Source organism: Porites lutea, chromosome 10, assembly GCF_958299795.1.
Source record: "Porites lutea chromosome 10, jaPorLute2.1, whole genome shotgun sequence".
NCBI classification, from domain to species: domain Eukaryota; kingdom Metazoa; phylum Cnidaria; class Anthozoa; order Scleractinia; family Poritidae; genus Porites; species Porites lutea.
The window spans coordinates 850,216-865,188 of record NC_133210.1 but is presented as its reverse complement, the minus strand read 5'-3'; the positions used below and the strand labels follow the sequence as shown (position 1 = coordinate 865,188).

The 14,973-nt window shown below is 38.0% G+C and overlaps 1 protein-coding gene across 1 annotated transcript; it reads right to left on the bottom strand.

Annotated features, from left to right (window-relative positions):
- Nucleotides 1-2,473: 2,473 nt before the first annotated feature.
- Nucleotides 2,474-9,784, bottom strand: LOC140951353 (transmembrane protein 164-like). The gene is made up of 6 exons (XM_073400619.1): nucleotides 9,435-9,784; nucleotides 6,778-6,827; nucleotides 5,441-5,507; nucleotides 4,917-4,998; nucleotides 3,863-3,963; nucleotides 2,474-3,252 (listed from the first exon to the last, which is right to left on the bottom strand). Exons 1-6 carry the CDS (start codon nucleotides 9,771-9,773, stop codon nucleotides 3,064-3,066), a joined length of 828 nt encoding a protein of 275 aa, XP_073256720.1. The 5' UTR covers nucleotides 9,774-9,784; the 3' UTR covers nucleotides 2,474-3,063.
- Nucleotides 9,785-14,973: the final 5,189 nt, after the last annotated feature.

Genomic DNA, 14,973 nt, shown 5'->3' with positions numbered 1-14,973 from the left:
TGAATATAATTAGGCCTTAGGACCCGGCAAGAAAGAACCCAAGTCTCGGTCCCTGGCCACTCTCCCCTCTCTTAGGTGAAAATAGCAAACAAAGGAATAAGGAACTCGAGGCAAACCCGTGCCGTTCAGGAGGTCGTGTACTGTACAGTGCCCAGTTAGACACTTGGATCTTTAATGATCTATGATTTAATTCTTCCGCAATATTGAAAAATAAGTAGCATCTTGTGAAAGTACTGTCGAAGAGGTTTCATTTGAATGGTCACAGCAAAGGATTTTCTTGTGGTTGCACATTCAATTAGAACAACCTCACAAGGTTATCACTCAATGTCAACCATTCATAATTATTTTTAGTAAAATCCAACTAGTGGTCTATTATCAATGCTGCGTTTTGATTGGTTCGGCCTCATAGGCTATTGACTCAGAGCGCGGGCTCGAGGAATAATTGTTAAATAGTCCTGACCTCAATGACCAGCTTGCTGACTTTTGTAAGCTTGTCAGAAAGTACCCTGCGAGCAGAGGCTACATTTTCGCCGTATGAGCTACTTTTCGCACGCCATCTCATACCGCGAAAATGTAGCCTCTGCTCGCAGGGTAGTCAGAAAGTGAAAAAAGTTGCAGAATTTGTGTAAAGTCTCCCGGGGGAAAGTCGTTCATACAGCACTAACCTAACGTTGATGGTTAGATTCCTAACTTATTTTTTCAATAAAAGATTTTCTGTCCAAGAGTAAATTCTACCCCTGAAATGCTATAAATGCTTGTTTTGTTGTAAGCCATAGCCAGTGAAGTGTTTGTTCCTAGTCACGGCCCATCAATCTTTTCAAGGTGGTTAGTTGACGTCATCAAACACTGGTTAACCTTGTTCTGAGGGTTCTCTCCAATCCGTCACTGGAAATAGAAAAGGTCTGATATCACACAGTTTCCACCAAGCCCAGGTTGCAATACCCTGGTTATCTAAGGATTTTTTTTCGAATTCGGCGCGCGAGTTGCTTCGTAGTCGGCCACACTGATAGGACAAAGTAGTCTCCAGCGCCCTGTTTTTCTCGTCACGCAACGCTTTTCCCGGGGAAGAGCGTTGCGTGACTAGACAAAAATGGCTGCAAGGAAACTAGGGCCAAAGCCGCAAACAGGAAAACCGAAACACCTAAAAACTACGCTTGACAAGTCTCTGGCGCCCAGGTTATTACTGCAGCTTGTAATAGTAATCTCTAAGTCAGAAAGCCTTCAGCTTTATTATCCCAGATCAGGTCATGGGCTCCCGCTGTGCGGATGTTGAGTCTTTCGGTTTCTATTCTTTGTGGTAACTTTGTTAGTATCTGCAGAAACCCATAAGTGGTTGAAATGAGTTTCTGGTATCTGTTTATCGACCTCCTTAATATTCATAAGAGACGAGATAAAAACCAAACGAACAAGTAAAGCGTGTCCATATTTATTTATGACCATTTTTCTTAAATCATATAAATAACATAATCTATGATCTGATAAATAAATTTTGCACAACAAAGAAAAGCTCAAGGTTGCATGTTTTTGTTAACTTTGCACTCAGTGTAAACTACTTCATGAGAGAAACTTGGCATTGAACACAGATGAAGTTTTTGTTTAATACATCATTGTTTGAAAAACTGTAGTTATACTTAAGCAACAAATGTTTAAGAACTTTCCTTTGTAGACCTTGAAGAATGTTTTAGACACAATTTTGAGAAGCTTTATCAAACCCAGATACACCACAGTCGGTAAAAAAAAACTCATCGGTGAATGGTTTCTATCAACCCACTAATTCTCATCATCTGGATTTCGAATAAAGACTCCTTCCCATGTAATATACTATCATTCAAACGCCGGTTTTATTTTTTTAAGACCTTGAAAACTAATTCTAATACATGAAACCTGTCGAATTATCGCACAAGTCAATTTATTTCGCACAAAACGGTATAAGGTTTCAGGGCTTTTTGAAAAAAAAAAACAAAAACAAAAAGACGGAAAAATATATTTGTTGTCACTATTTATATGCACCAACTTGAAAATGAATGACAGGCACTCAATGTTTCAACCCTAGAGAAATCATTTTCCTTTTCAAACAGCTACAAACATCCTCACTGTTACTGATTTGTATGATAAACATTTTATGTGTTTACTTCAGTTGTTGGAGTTTCATGTCTTAGGAAAGTACCACCACAAAGACCGAACTTTATAGCTTAGCTGAAAGTACTCAACTATTTATACAATTTACAAGCTCTAGTTAACATAGAAATTAGTGAAATTGTTATTAATTTTTCACAGAATCGAGATTATTTGAGCAAATAGTAACCATGATTATTGTGTTGTGCTAAAAATATTTACAACACACCCACTGAAATTTTCATGGTTCACCAGCCCACCCACCCCCTTCCCCGTAACCCCCCCCCCTGCAGACCAGAAACACTATGGCTGTCATTACACTACACCATCGAAACAGGAGCAGCAAGCTAACTTTCACACATGAATTGCACTTTCATCTTACTACAGCTGGACATTTTGGTCTGAAGTATCAATAATTATTAATGCTATTCTTTATATAATGAGAAAAAGAATTTAAAACAAGTCGAAACTTTCCTTTTTGAAAGGCCGTTTTTAAGATTCTAAAGGGGGAAGTGACATAAGGGGCCCATTTTCAGAATTCTATCCACATGTATCTAAAACGATCTACATAACATGCTTCCTTAAAATGGAAAGGGAAAGAAATTGCTAGAAGTGCATATTTTTAGCAGTTTTGAGACTGCTTCTCCCATCAAAAAAAGAAAGGAAATTACATCTAAAATATTATAAGTTATGATTTCTGTAATACTTGTTACATGAATATATACAAGAATTCACTTCAGCTTGCCTGAGTGTAAATATAAGTTAAGTTTCTGCTGTTTCCCCTTTTTATCTGTTTAGCCTTGTGAAATCTTCAGTGCAAGATATAATTTATTACTTGAGGCTCTTACACATTAAACAAATCCTAGAATGGAATAATATTATTTTATGGCAAGGCTAATCACCGCTCTGAGTATTCTCGTAATAAAAAAATTAATCTTAATACTCTATCTACTCTAACTTTTCTGGCTGTGTTCTGTACAGAAGGGCAACAAACTCATGTCCAATGATACAAAAAACCTTTCCAATAAGAAACATCATAGCTGGTTGATGACAACAGGCAATAATTCTGTAATATGGTCCACTGAATGGATCACTGAGTGCAGGGCACATCATGTTATTGAGGTTCACGTGAAGGATCTGTAAAAGAAAAGCAAACCTCAGATATAGATAGGTGACATGTTTTGACAGTACATCTCTCCCTGTAAGTCCCTCAATGTCACTTATATAAACTTTGTAAGTGTACGGAATATTGACAACACAATATAACAAACTTTGTAACATTGTGTGCGCTTTAAAATTTAATGGCAATTTCACAAAATGTAACACTGAAGATGCCGACATCTGTCCCTGTAAGTCTTTTAACGTCGTTAATATAAACTTTTAAGTAGGCAATAATGTCAATGCAATGTAACGAACTTTGTTACAATGCACACCCTGAAAATTCAATGGCAATTTCACACTATGTGACACTGAAGATGATGATGGACCATCAAATCATTTTTGCTACATTAAAGAAAGTTGTTTTGTTTATGCAGAAATTTTTGATACAAAATGAATTGCTCACAAGGTGAGAAGGTGTCATTTTGGCTACAAAAAAGGAGTACTTTAAAAGATCAATTCCTAAATTCCTAAAAGACAAAGTTCTCAGCAGTAAGTAATTATGAAATTTTTCCACTTAAGTGTTAAATTTGTATTTACTGTTTATGTTTAAGACAGTACAATAATATAAAAATAACGTTATTATTACCATTCCCAAAGGCTGAAGAAACAAAAGCATGTAGAATGAAAACAAGGTGAACGTCAAAGTTGCCCAGGTGAAATCCCACACGGGTTCTAAAGTAAATGGCCCTGTATTAAAAGGAATGATATAAAATAAAATTTAGAAGCTAGAGTAGGCATAACTCAAAAAAAAGTCTTCAGTGAATCTGCTTGAATGGAATTGTTCCAGAGGGAATCTTTGTAATACCCACTAGCTTAAGGGTGATGTTCCTTTCTGGTAATTAATAATAAAATACTAAAATTTAATAATAAGGCATCACTTTTAGGGAGGTATTAAAAACTCTCATGGCTAATAGCAGGACAAATTATCATTACCAATATTATTGAAAGTGGCTGAGTATGATGTGAAGAATAATTATCCACATTATTCTTCACATAATTCAAAAGCTGAAGACAACAATGGTTTTATTATCTTTCAAAGCATTTGCAAGTTCTTAACAATCTAACCTATCTGTAGACACCCCTTAAACATTTGCCTGTTTCTCGGCACTGTTTCAAGATAAAATTATAAACAGATGTTTTTTTCTTGTAGATACTCCTTATAATTAAAAGTAGATGACATCCATTGAGCAATAAATACACACACATTTTGTGATAGTACATTCTTTCATTTAGTTTTAGTTGAAGTAATAGACCAATTCGGATAAATTATGTTAAAATTCATACTTGGTGGTGAGGCTTGGGGGAATAAGACAAAAGAAATCATCTTGGGGCTCAATTATGAAAAACACATTTCTTTGTTTTATTCCCCTACACCTTGTAGCCAAGTATGAATTTTAGTGTATCAAAAATGGTCTATTAGGCCATGTTGTCTTTGGAGAGCTGTGAACACCAATTTTTTTTTTTAGTTCACCAAGGCTCCTGCACCTCTGCCAGGAAACCAGGTTGATTGATGGGTTATTAGGCAATATACCATTGAATAGCACGAGAGCTAGTTGATTAATATCTAGAATTAGCCAGGAGATTGGAGCCAAGCCAAAACGGCAAAGTATTTTGAATGAATAATAATACAGATTACTAACCTTGGCATGTTATTAGAAAAAATGGCACAACAAGTACAATAAGGATATGCTGTAGCCAGTATGTCACAACTTCAAATGGTAACTGAAAACCAAAGAAAAAACAGAACTTTGCATAAAGAATAAAATTTAAAAAATAATTTTATATTATGATTTAATAATAGTTTATTAGTGTAATTTTTCAAAACTCTGAACTGCCCATATCCACCCTTGAGGATCTACGTCCCCTGTATTGCTTGTGAAATCATCAGTCTTAACCCTTTAACTGGAATTGAACAAATTCACTTGAACAGAAAGGGTCTAGAGAAAAAACTAAACTAAAAACAAAAAAAAACTAAACTAAAAAAATTGACACAGACCACAAAGGCATAGACCCAGCTGGCTTCATTATTAAGGTGTCCTAAAATTGATAATTATTAATATAGCAATAGGGAACAGACAATAAGAAGTTTAGGACCCTGCAATGTATTATACAAAGACGTCTGTGAGGACAGGTTTGATGGAAACCACTGCATTTTTTGACTTACCAGTCTAGTGTTTACTACTGGGAATATGATGGCCTGAAGTGCACCAAAAAGTAAATAATTATGAACTCTGCAAATGAAAATACCATTAAGTTAATGCACCATGTTGGCAAAAACATAGATGATAAAATCTGGTAAGAAATCTCACAACAATAAGTGCAAAGGTTATTAACCATGACTATCTTGGCATCCTTGTGATGATGATTCTTATGGTGTAAGAGGTGATACCAAATTTAAGTTTGTGGAAGAAAATCCCAAAATATTACTGTAATGTCAAATTTAAGGTTCAGAGCTGTTAGCGTATTATGCTAATTTAGCACGGTATGTTATTCCCACGTGGGTGTGCGGATAGTATAAGCGCCAAGCCTATAGATTTCACATTTCATATTGCATAAACTGTTGCATCATTTTCATGTACACCTGGAGATTACACTGATAAGGTTTGCCAATTTTGGATTAGCTGTTAACTGACTTTCCTGTGTTAGCCTTTGCTTTCTTTGGTCCTCGACATAGGGGTTAATGTCTTTTATTGAAATTTTCAGAACTTGTTTATCGAGATGTGGTTTTCTGCAACAAAGTGTCCTGCGGTGAAATATAGAGGGCTTCAAATATATTAAAGTAGTGTACACCAGTTCATTTGCAGCTACAATAGCATTCCTTTCCTCTTTTTCATATTGAGTTTGAGGGCATGACTATTCAAATGAAAGCTGCTGATCAGTACCTTTGCACTGTTTAGTTTGAGAGCAACGAGGAAATAGTAAAGAATCAACAATTAAAAAGAAAGCTACTGAGCAGTACTCTCCTGTGGTATCATATTTTGTAGGATCAGTGCACAGGGCACTTGTTTTAACTTATGGGTCTGTGCGTGAAATCCTTCAATGTGACAATTCAAATGAAAGCTACTTAAAGATCTCCATTTTCCCCATAATGCAAGAGTGGGATGGATTAATGTGTGACCCTAAAACCAAGATTGGCTTTGAAGTACAGCATTACAGTAATAGGCCACTTGCACAATTACATCTTGTTACTCTTGTTACTATACCGGAATTCATTTTGTTTTTTCTTATATATTTAAATCTGGTATAAATTACAGTGAGGTTTAACCAACAAAAGTCAAAAGCCCTAATTTGCAAAAGAGAGCAAAACCCTGAAGAATCCAGGGCTCAATTTAATAAAACTTTCACACATGTAATTTACAAATATAGCCATTGTTTTAGAGTCTGAGAACAATAGCTACACTTGTAAATTACAGCTGTAAAAGTTTTATTAAATTGACTCCTGGTTGTAGGAGTTGTAGTAGTAGTAATGATGCCTTAACATCCATTAAACAGTGTCCTTACCTAAATACACACAAAACACGTTTACTTGGAGGAACTGCTAACAAATAAATCTGCCAAAAAAAAATACAAAATACAAAACAGACTTTCAAAACTTTGCTCAAAATTGCATTAATAAATTTATCTGACTTATGTTGATTTTTCAATCACATATCATTAATATGCAGAATTTAATTACCTTAGTTAGACCTCTTTAATGGAGGCACTATATGATACATATGCATCATACAGACAATAACCAAGTGCCATGAAGAGAAACAAATTTGATTCATCATTGTTATAAAATGGGTTTATATATGGCATTCCTGATCCATACATTTTACTCTACCTGGAAGTACAGAGTATTCCTCAATAATAGAAGCTAACCATCATTGACACTTAAATTTGCCATGTGTTAACTAGGTTTCATTCTATCCAGATATGCTGCACGGTATGAATTTCCATGAATACCAGTCAAGCATGATTCGTTTCACTTTGGAGGTATATCAGTATCTATGACTAAATATTGTAAAAATATATACTTAACAATTATTCGTTAAGCTCGAATGGGCTCTTAGTCAATGGCCCATGAGGCCGAGCACAGCCCTGAATATACAGCATTTTACACAGGTGCTCTTCTCACTGGAATTATATGTGAATATAGAGACTTCATGCTATAAAAGCTATAGAGGCTAATGCTATAAAAATGCATCTTCACGGATTTTATTCAGTAGTCAGCACAAACTCAAAACTTGACTATTCAAATTCCTGAGACCTTGTTGCAAGCTCTCCTTTTCACGCTGGTCTGCTGAGCTGGTCCCAGTTGTTCGAAGGTCGATTAGCACTTAACCCGGGGTTAAATTTAACCCTGGTTTCTTTTTCTTGTTTTCAAAAGCATTTTCTCCAATAATTTTCTCTGTTATTTTTAGAGCTTCCAATCATCAACTTGTAGACAAAAAGAATTAAACTGAATTTACTTTTTAATCTTTCAAATCTGAATTCAAATTTCGCACTAACTCCGGGTTATCTTAACCCAGCTTTGAACAACCCAGCCCTGGAGGCTGTGAGTTCAAACCCCGGCCACAACACCAGCCAAGCAAGCTCTTTACAAAAAAGGGTATGACAGTGGATGACTGCAGGCTAATATGTGGTGGCATTTGCTTAATAACAGCTAACTTGTGTCATCTCCTATAATAACATTGTAATAATACTAAAATAATGTGTGAAGAGTGTCAATAGTGGTATATGCTATAGCCCTCAAATGCAGATATAGTTGTTTTCAATACTGCATGGGTATCAAATTAATGAGATAAAGTGGCAGGAATAATGCTGAAGTGAAAACAACAAGTGAACACTGGTTATTGGAGAAAAAATATTTATAATTTATTGTTAGTGGACTACAGCAATGAGAGCTTTTGCACTTGCTCACTCTGAACCTGTTGTTGCTCATGGTGAAATGGGTGATAGGCTGTTCTTAGCTCAGTCCATTGGAAACATATCGCTCACATGCATTTTACAGATAATTTGTTTAATATTCTTACTGCCTATCGTTGCATCGAAGAACATATAAGCAAATTTTCAACCACAAACTTCCAGGAATGCACTACCTCAACTGATCCATCACTTTCATTGCGGATCCATTGTGTATTGGCAGCATTTTCATGAAGCGTCTGCAGTTTCTTCTCTTCCTGGACTTTGTTTGCATTGTATTTTGTCCCTCTGCATTAATTTAATGCAATTATTGAATTGAATTGAATATAGAGGCAGCGAAAAAATACCGCAAAAACAGCTTTCTTTATATGTCTGTAGTCGCTGTAGCCTCTCCCCTGGTCTCCCCAGTCTGTTGTTGATGGCTTCTTCGCAGGGCAAAGAGATCTTGGTTTCTTGTTTCTGTTCTTGTTGTTGTCTTCTTCGTTGCTCGCGCTAAATTTCATTTCGTGATCTGATGTTGCTCCAGAGAAGTTCTCCCTAGTGAGGATTTGTATTCACTTTTTGAATCCAGAGTCACTGTGTTTGCTTTTGTGGGTCATTTGCATTGAAGGAATTTGCTTGTGGTTTACCGATAGTATAAAAATTTCTTTAACAGACGATAAATAAAACTTGAATGAAACACAAGGAGAACCATGAACAGGAACTACATATGGTGCATGATGTCACACTGGATGCCGATATCATCCCGAAATGAGTGATATATATATTCTAACAAACAAATATATATAGATGGCATGGGCAAGCCAAGTTCGCACGCAGCTAAGACCACATGGGTCAACACGCTTCGCGCGCGACAAGATTATAAATCGTTTTCGCGATTTTGAGCCCTCGCTTCGCTCGGAAAAATGGAGGATTTCTTTAGGGTAGAGTATAAACATTTAGAATTCTTCACGAAATTATTCAGGAGTAGACCCATATTCTTCAGGGGTAGCAGCTATATTCTTCAGGGGTAGACCCACATTTTATGGAAGTCTTCAGGGATAAGATGCAAAGGTAAGTCCTCAACCGGGAGATTAAGGAAATTAAAATGCAATATTAGCCCATTCAAGAATAACAGCTAAAAGGTGATTTTCAATTGACACTCGTGTCGCGCGATCGTTTGTCGAGCGATCAAACGTTCTTTTCAAGGACCGGAGATGTAAGTTAAAGCCCATACTCAACTTTGAAAAAAATATGGAAATTAAGCTTACCTGAATAGCCGTAACGACATGGCAAGGATTGAGAAGAAATATGACTTGCTTGGTGGCGAACTTGAAACCGATTTCGATCCCAAAAATTAAACACAGCAAGACCAAGAGAAGTCGTTTTCCAACTCCAGTGCCTTCCCTATAAGCGGGTAATTCTCTTGGGATAGAAACATGTCCAAGCATTTTCCAGAAAACAAAAAGGGTGAAAGTTTCGTATACCACTGTTTCGATTACTCGTTGCTTTGAAGTCAAGAACTCCACGCACTCCCATCCTCCATTTCCAGGCAAACTAAAGTCTACTCCTCCGTACAAAACATCAGTGATGTAGCTAACGTTGATCATGCTGATAAAAATTGCCAAAATCTACCAAAGAGTTTGAAGAAATTAATAAAAACTACATTGCATTAATAATTATCATTCATTATTTAGTGTTGTATTGTATTTAGGAACGCCGCCGGTAGTCTCGCTCCAACTCCTTGTATTATTTTGTAGCCAAGCCTCATGGAACACTGACGTCACAACCATTCCCAGTCTTCTCTCTTCAGTTGGGTTTTTCCGTCAGTATAAAGTACGACTAGGTGTGCTAATTAGTTCTAGGTAAAGTCAGGAGATATGAGATCAAAAGAATGCTAAATAGCATAAAACGTGGGTTTACGAAGCGTGAATTTCATCCGATTACTTCGAGTCGTTATTACTCCCTCAGTAACAGACGTTGCTGAGAGGAGAAAACGACTCGCAGCAGTTGGATGAAGTTCAGGCTAGGGTTTAGGGGTTATACACCTTTTTTAACTGTAATTTTTATTCTTTTTGGGGGGAGGAGAGGCGGCGGTGGGGGGTGAGGCTACTCTGAGAAATTCTTGGTGGAGATGTACGCTAGCCTTCGAAAACATCCGTTCCTCCTCGTTCTTCGCCGCCGGGGACGTTTCGCGAGGAGTTCCTACGCGCGAAACGTCCCCATCGCTGCCTCGTACCCAGACGTCTCTCTTTTGGTGAAAATGTGCGCGCAAAGGAAGGCGGGAAGGAGTCTGTACCCTTCCCATGGTCCCTTGCGGTTCATCACCAGTCACTCGTTTCGCGCTCGCCTCTGCCATGCGAAAAACGAAGCGCCTGAGGAGGAGGCTGTCCCCATCGGCGAAGAGCGAGGAGAAGCGGATGTTTTCGCAGGCTAGCTGTACGCCTCCTGATTCTCCAATTCCTGAGCCTTACCAAGATGCTATTTTCCACACCCATATTTATACTTGGCCTCTAGAATCCATGACAGGGGTGTTGCCGGGGGGTAATTGAAACGGCGTACAAGTTTACACAGGTGTAAATCATGTTAGCCTGTGTACAGACCCCCTTCCCCTCATTACTAAGGGGAGGAGGGGTCTGTACACAGGCTAATATCATGTCATCATCGCTAAGAATATACCAATGACAAAAATGGTAAAATACAGTGAGAATGATAAAGTTCGGTCATTACACATGTATAGGTGAGTACCCTCCCCCCCTTAAAAAGGCCATTTTTGCATGAGTTCCCCTATAATATTGACCTTCAGGCTGGGGTTTTTCGTTTGGCTTTGTAAAGGACTTGTGCCCACTATAAGAATTTAGTGTCGGATCCAGACCTTGAGATAAGGGGGGCTCGGTCATCTAGACCCTTAGATAAGAGGGGAGGGGTGGGGGGGGAGACGGCGGTCTCCATAAATTTTATTTCGGCTCTTCGGGCCTTAGTTTGGTCCAAAAATAAGGGGGCCTCGGCCCTCCCGGGCTCCTCCCCCGGATCCGCCACTGGAATTTCACTTTCACTTAAACACCAATTCTATAGACAACTATTTAATCAGTACACTGTAAATTAAGCTTATACACCTGTAATGCTATACATACTAGTCTTGTGCAATAGTATGCTTTCAAGTGGTATACTGTGGAGTATTCCACGAGTGACTTGATTTTGCTAAGTATACACACAAGCCTTTAGGCGAATGTGTATTCAAAGAAAAATTAAATCACGAGTTGAATATTCACAGTATACCACCAGAAAGCATTGCATAACTGATTTATCCCATGCAACATTACGTAAAATAAAGAAACCTCGCTAGACATCACAGTAGAACTCGAAAAAAGTCACTTCTAATACTACATACACTACCCGAATGATCAACAGCTTGACAATGGTTAAGTTCGCATTCACCTCTGTTTACTTTACTCCCATCCTCAAGAAGATGGCAAGAGAGCTGTGAAAAGTTTCTGAAGGGATTTAGTAAGGCTTGTTGTTTGAAATTTGGATCAATCTTGGTCTTCGCTACACTTGTTAATAGGTTTATTTTCCCAGTTTCTCTCGGTTAAAATTCCTTAACTCCTTTGTCCGTTTTAGTCTGTTTGGTTCGGTATTGTACTACTCTTTCACCTTTGACTTAAAACTCCGAATGGTATTTAAAACTCGGGTGTTCTGCTTCTGGAAGTTTTGTTACAAAGAACAGTTTTGCTACCGGTTCTATTTTCGGCTTGAAAATGTGGAGGTCACAAGTATCAGCGGGTTTTGTTCGTGAAAAACGGGTTTCTAGCTCTCTGATTGGCTGTATTCTCTATGGTATAGGATAAATATCTTTATTAAAAACTGAACCATTGGATAATGCAATTCCAGAGCTCTGATTGGCTTAACCATCATGGTATGTGAGCCATTCTACCATGCTCTCCAAATTAAATATGGTAAATGTACGCGTCTGCTCAAATTGAAAACAAGGTGAAATTGGTTATCTTTACAAATAAAGTCGGGAAGAATTCTCAATATTTCATAAGCTTTTTAAATAAAACAATTATTCCAATCGCACTTGTTTGATATGAAATGGTTATACGCGCCTCGTTGGCTATGTACCATCTCATATCCAACGCGCACTCGTGGAATAAATTGTTAAGTACACACCTATGCCCTCTACTATACACCTTTAGTATAATTGCATTGATGATCATCGAAAATAGAGCGCTATGATTGGCTAGGGGCTTCGCTTAATCCCGCTATAAGCACCGCGCGGTGATTATAACATTAAAGACCAGCAGTTTTCAAAATGGCAGCCAGATTTGTTGATGTTTAGGAGTTGGAAATTGATCAATAGTTTTATTTTCTCGAATAATCATCAATGTAATTATTATACTAAAACAATTAGTCGCCTCAGGCGACTAATTGTTATCTATACACATGTTTATAACTCACCTATACACTCAGGGTCTGTCAGGCCATCGCTGGCATTTTTTTTTCTTTCTGCGATTAAAGGAAAGTTAGCTGAGTAAGAAACAATCTGATGTGGGACATCATTGAATCACAGTTGCTGGTATAGTGGTTTCCTGGACATGAGATTTGAAGAGAGAGTGTCAAACGGAGATGACAGTCTGTTTATCATGTAATAAATGGCCTTATATTCTTAATTCAAGTCGAAATGCGTTGGCCACCACCTACAAACCGTCGGCCAAGAGGGATAGAAAGAATTTAATTAAACATGAATTTTTATGAACAGTACCTGCATCCGATGCACCATTTTAATTTGCTGCCGCTCCTCGCCTTACACTTTTTTATTTTGTCTAAAAAAAGCAAATACATTACACATATTAAACTCAAGACAAGTGTGTATCATTATATTTCCCTTTTGAGGAGGCAGCGTGGCCGAGTGGTTAGAGCGCTGGACTTGCAGTGCGGAGGCTCCGAGTTCAAGTCCCGCTCTGACCGCTAGCTGGATTTGTTCACGGTAGTCCCGAGTTCAAATCCTCGGCTGCTCTTGTAAATGACCAACTGATTCGAACTCCGACCAGTTTGGATTCTTAACCCTGTTATGTTTGATTTAAATTATTTGTTTCATACATTTGCTCGGCCCCACTAGCATTAGTGCTTCAAATACTGCCGAGGGTAAATAATGGCATTCAGTTATTATTATTATTATTATTATTATTATTATTATTATTATTATTATTATTATTATTATTATTATTATTATTATTATTATTATTATTATTATCAGTTGACATATTTCTTTGTTTGTAGAACGAGAAAAGATGACTGATGACGCCTAGTTTAAATTTCGGCTCAGTTTTTACCCCAAACCAACTGCAACATCCGGCCTGGCCATACTGGGCTGAGTCAGTATAGTCTCATATATTTAAAGGGTACTTGCTAATGGATAGGGTATAATAACAATAATATAATAATAATGATGGTTTATTAAAATACACATGGTGGCATAAAAACTATGAATTACAATGTGCTTACATAAGTTACAACTAAAAATAAAATTACATTTGTTTCAGAGGGACTGGGATTACAGGCTATTTATAAGTTATTTACAATTCAGATATAGATAAAGGACAATGCTAGAGATAACTAGACTCGTAAGATTAGATAATTTTCGCCATTGCTGGGAAAAAACTAGAACCGAAGCGTTTTGTTCTATACTGGAAGCGGCTAGCACTGCTACTGTTCCTATGATGGTAAGAGTGGCATTCGGATCGCACGGGGGGGGAGAAGGCGCTGCAGCTGGCCATCCGGGTTATTTTTGATATTATGCCACACTTTAAGACACAGGTGGACGCGTCTATCCTCTAAACTGGTAATGTTGGCTTGTGTAAGAGCCTGTTGATAGTGGAGGTCAGGGTATACGATTCGCAGGCCCTCTTCTGGATAGCTTCAAGCTGGTCAATGAGGAAGCGAGGAAGGCAAGTAGCCCAGACAACAGAAGAGTATTCTAGGACAGAACGAACCAGGGCGCTATAGATGGTGACAAGGTCCACTGGAGGGACCCCAGCATGCTTCAATACCCTGAGAATGTGCAGTCGCTTAGACGCCTTGGAAACGATTTCGTTGGTGTTATCGTTCCACTTTAGGGTGTCACACAGGGTCAGACCAAGTAAAATGCTTGGCTGCACTACACCCTGGATGTGAGTAGCGTTTAATTTTCTCCTCTTCTCGTATCGCGCTTCGCGCAAAATGCCGCGTTCGCCTCGCTTGGCTAACAAAGCACCTGTTATGCAGGCTAGGACGTGAGAACATATAATTTTCAAGCCGCGAGTTGGACCCGTAGCTAAAAAGATTACCGTTAGTAGGTAGCAGTCGGAAATCGGAAAGGTGTATCTGCAGGTATTTTCTGAAGTTCGCTAGTCAATAATAGAACCTTTTCGTGAGAAAAGAGAGTGAATAAACTTAACCTGCGTAGCAGCAGGTGCTTGGAAACAACTTTCCGTTTCAACATGCCCTTCGCCGCTAGGGACGTTTCTCCAGGAGGAACGGCGTCTATGCCTCAGCGACATAAATTCCATACTGATGACGTAAATCAATGTTAACATAATAAAACCGGTAGTTATGGGGTTCAAAATGTGAATTTATGATTTTATGTTTCGCCTGGTTGAAAATGGTTAAGTTTTTGGTCTACTGCAAACGAGCTCCAGCAAAACTCAGGTGCCTTTTTTAAAGAAGAATATATTCCACGAATATTGACTATTTTGTAGGAGATTCATCACGTTTACCACCCCATTTGACCTTTGTGGCCTTTTGCATTTTGTATGTTTCCAAAAATAGGTA

Coding starts and splice junctions, on each gene's coding strand:
- LOC140951353 (XM_073400619.1), bottom strand. CDS start 9,773: ATGATCAACGTTAGCTACATCACTGATGTTTTGTACGGAGGAGTAGAC. Junction 6,828..9,434: donor ATGTCGTTACGGCTATTCAG/GTAAGCTTAATT, acceptor TTTTTTTGGCAG/ATTTATTTGTTAGCAGTTCC. Junction 4,999..5,440: donor CAGTAGTAAACACTAGACTG/GTAAGTCAAAAA, acceptor TTTGGTTTTCAG/TTACCATTTGAAGTTGTGAC.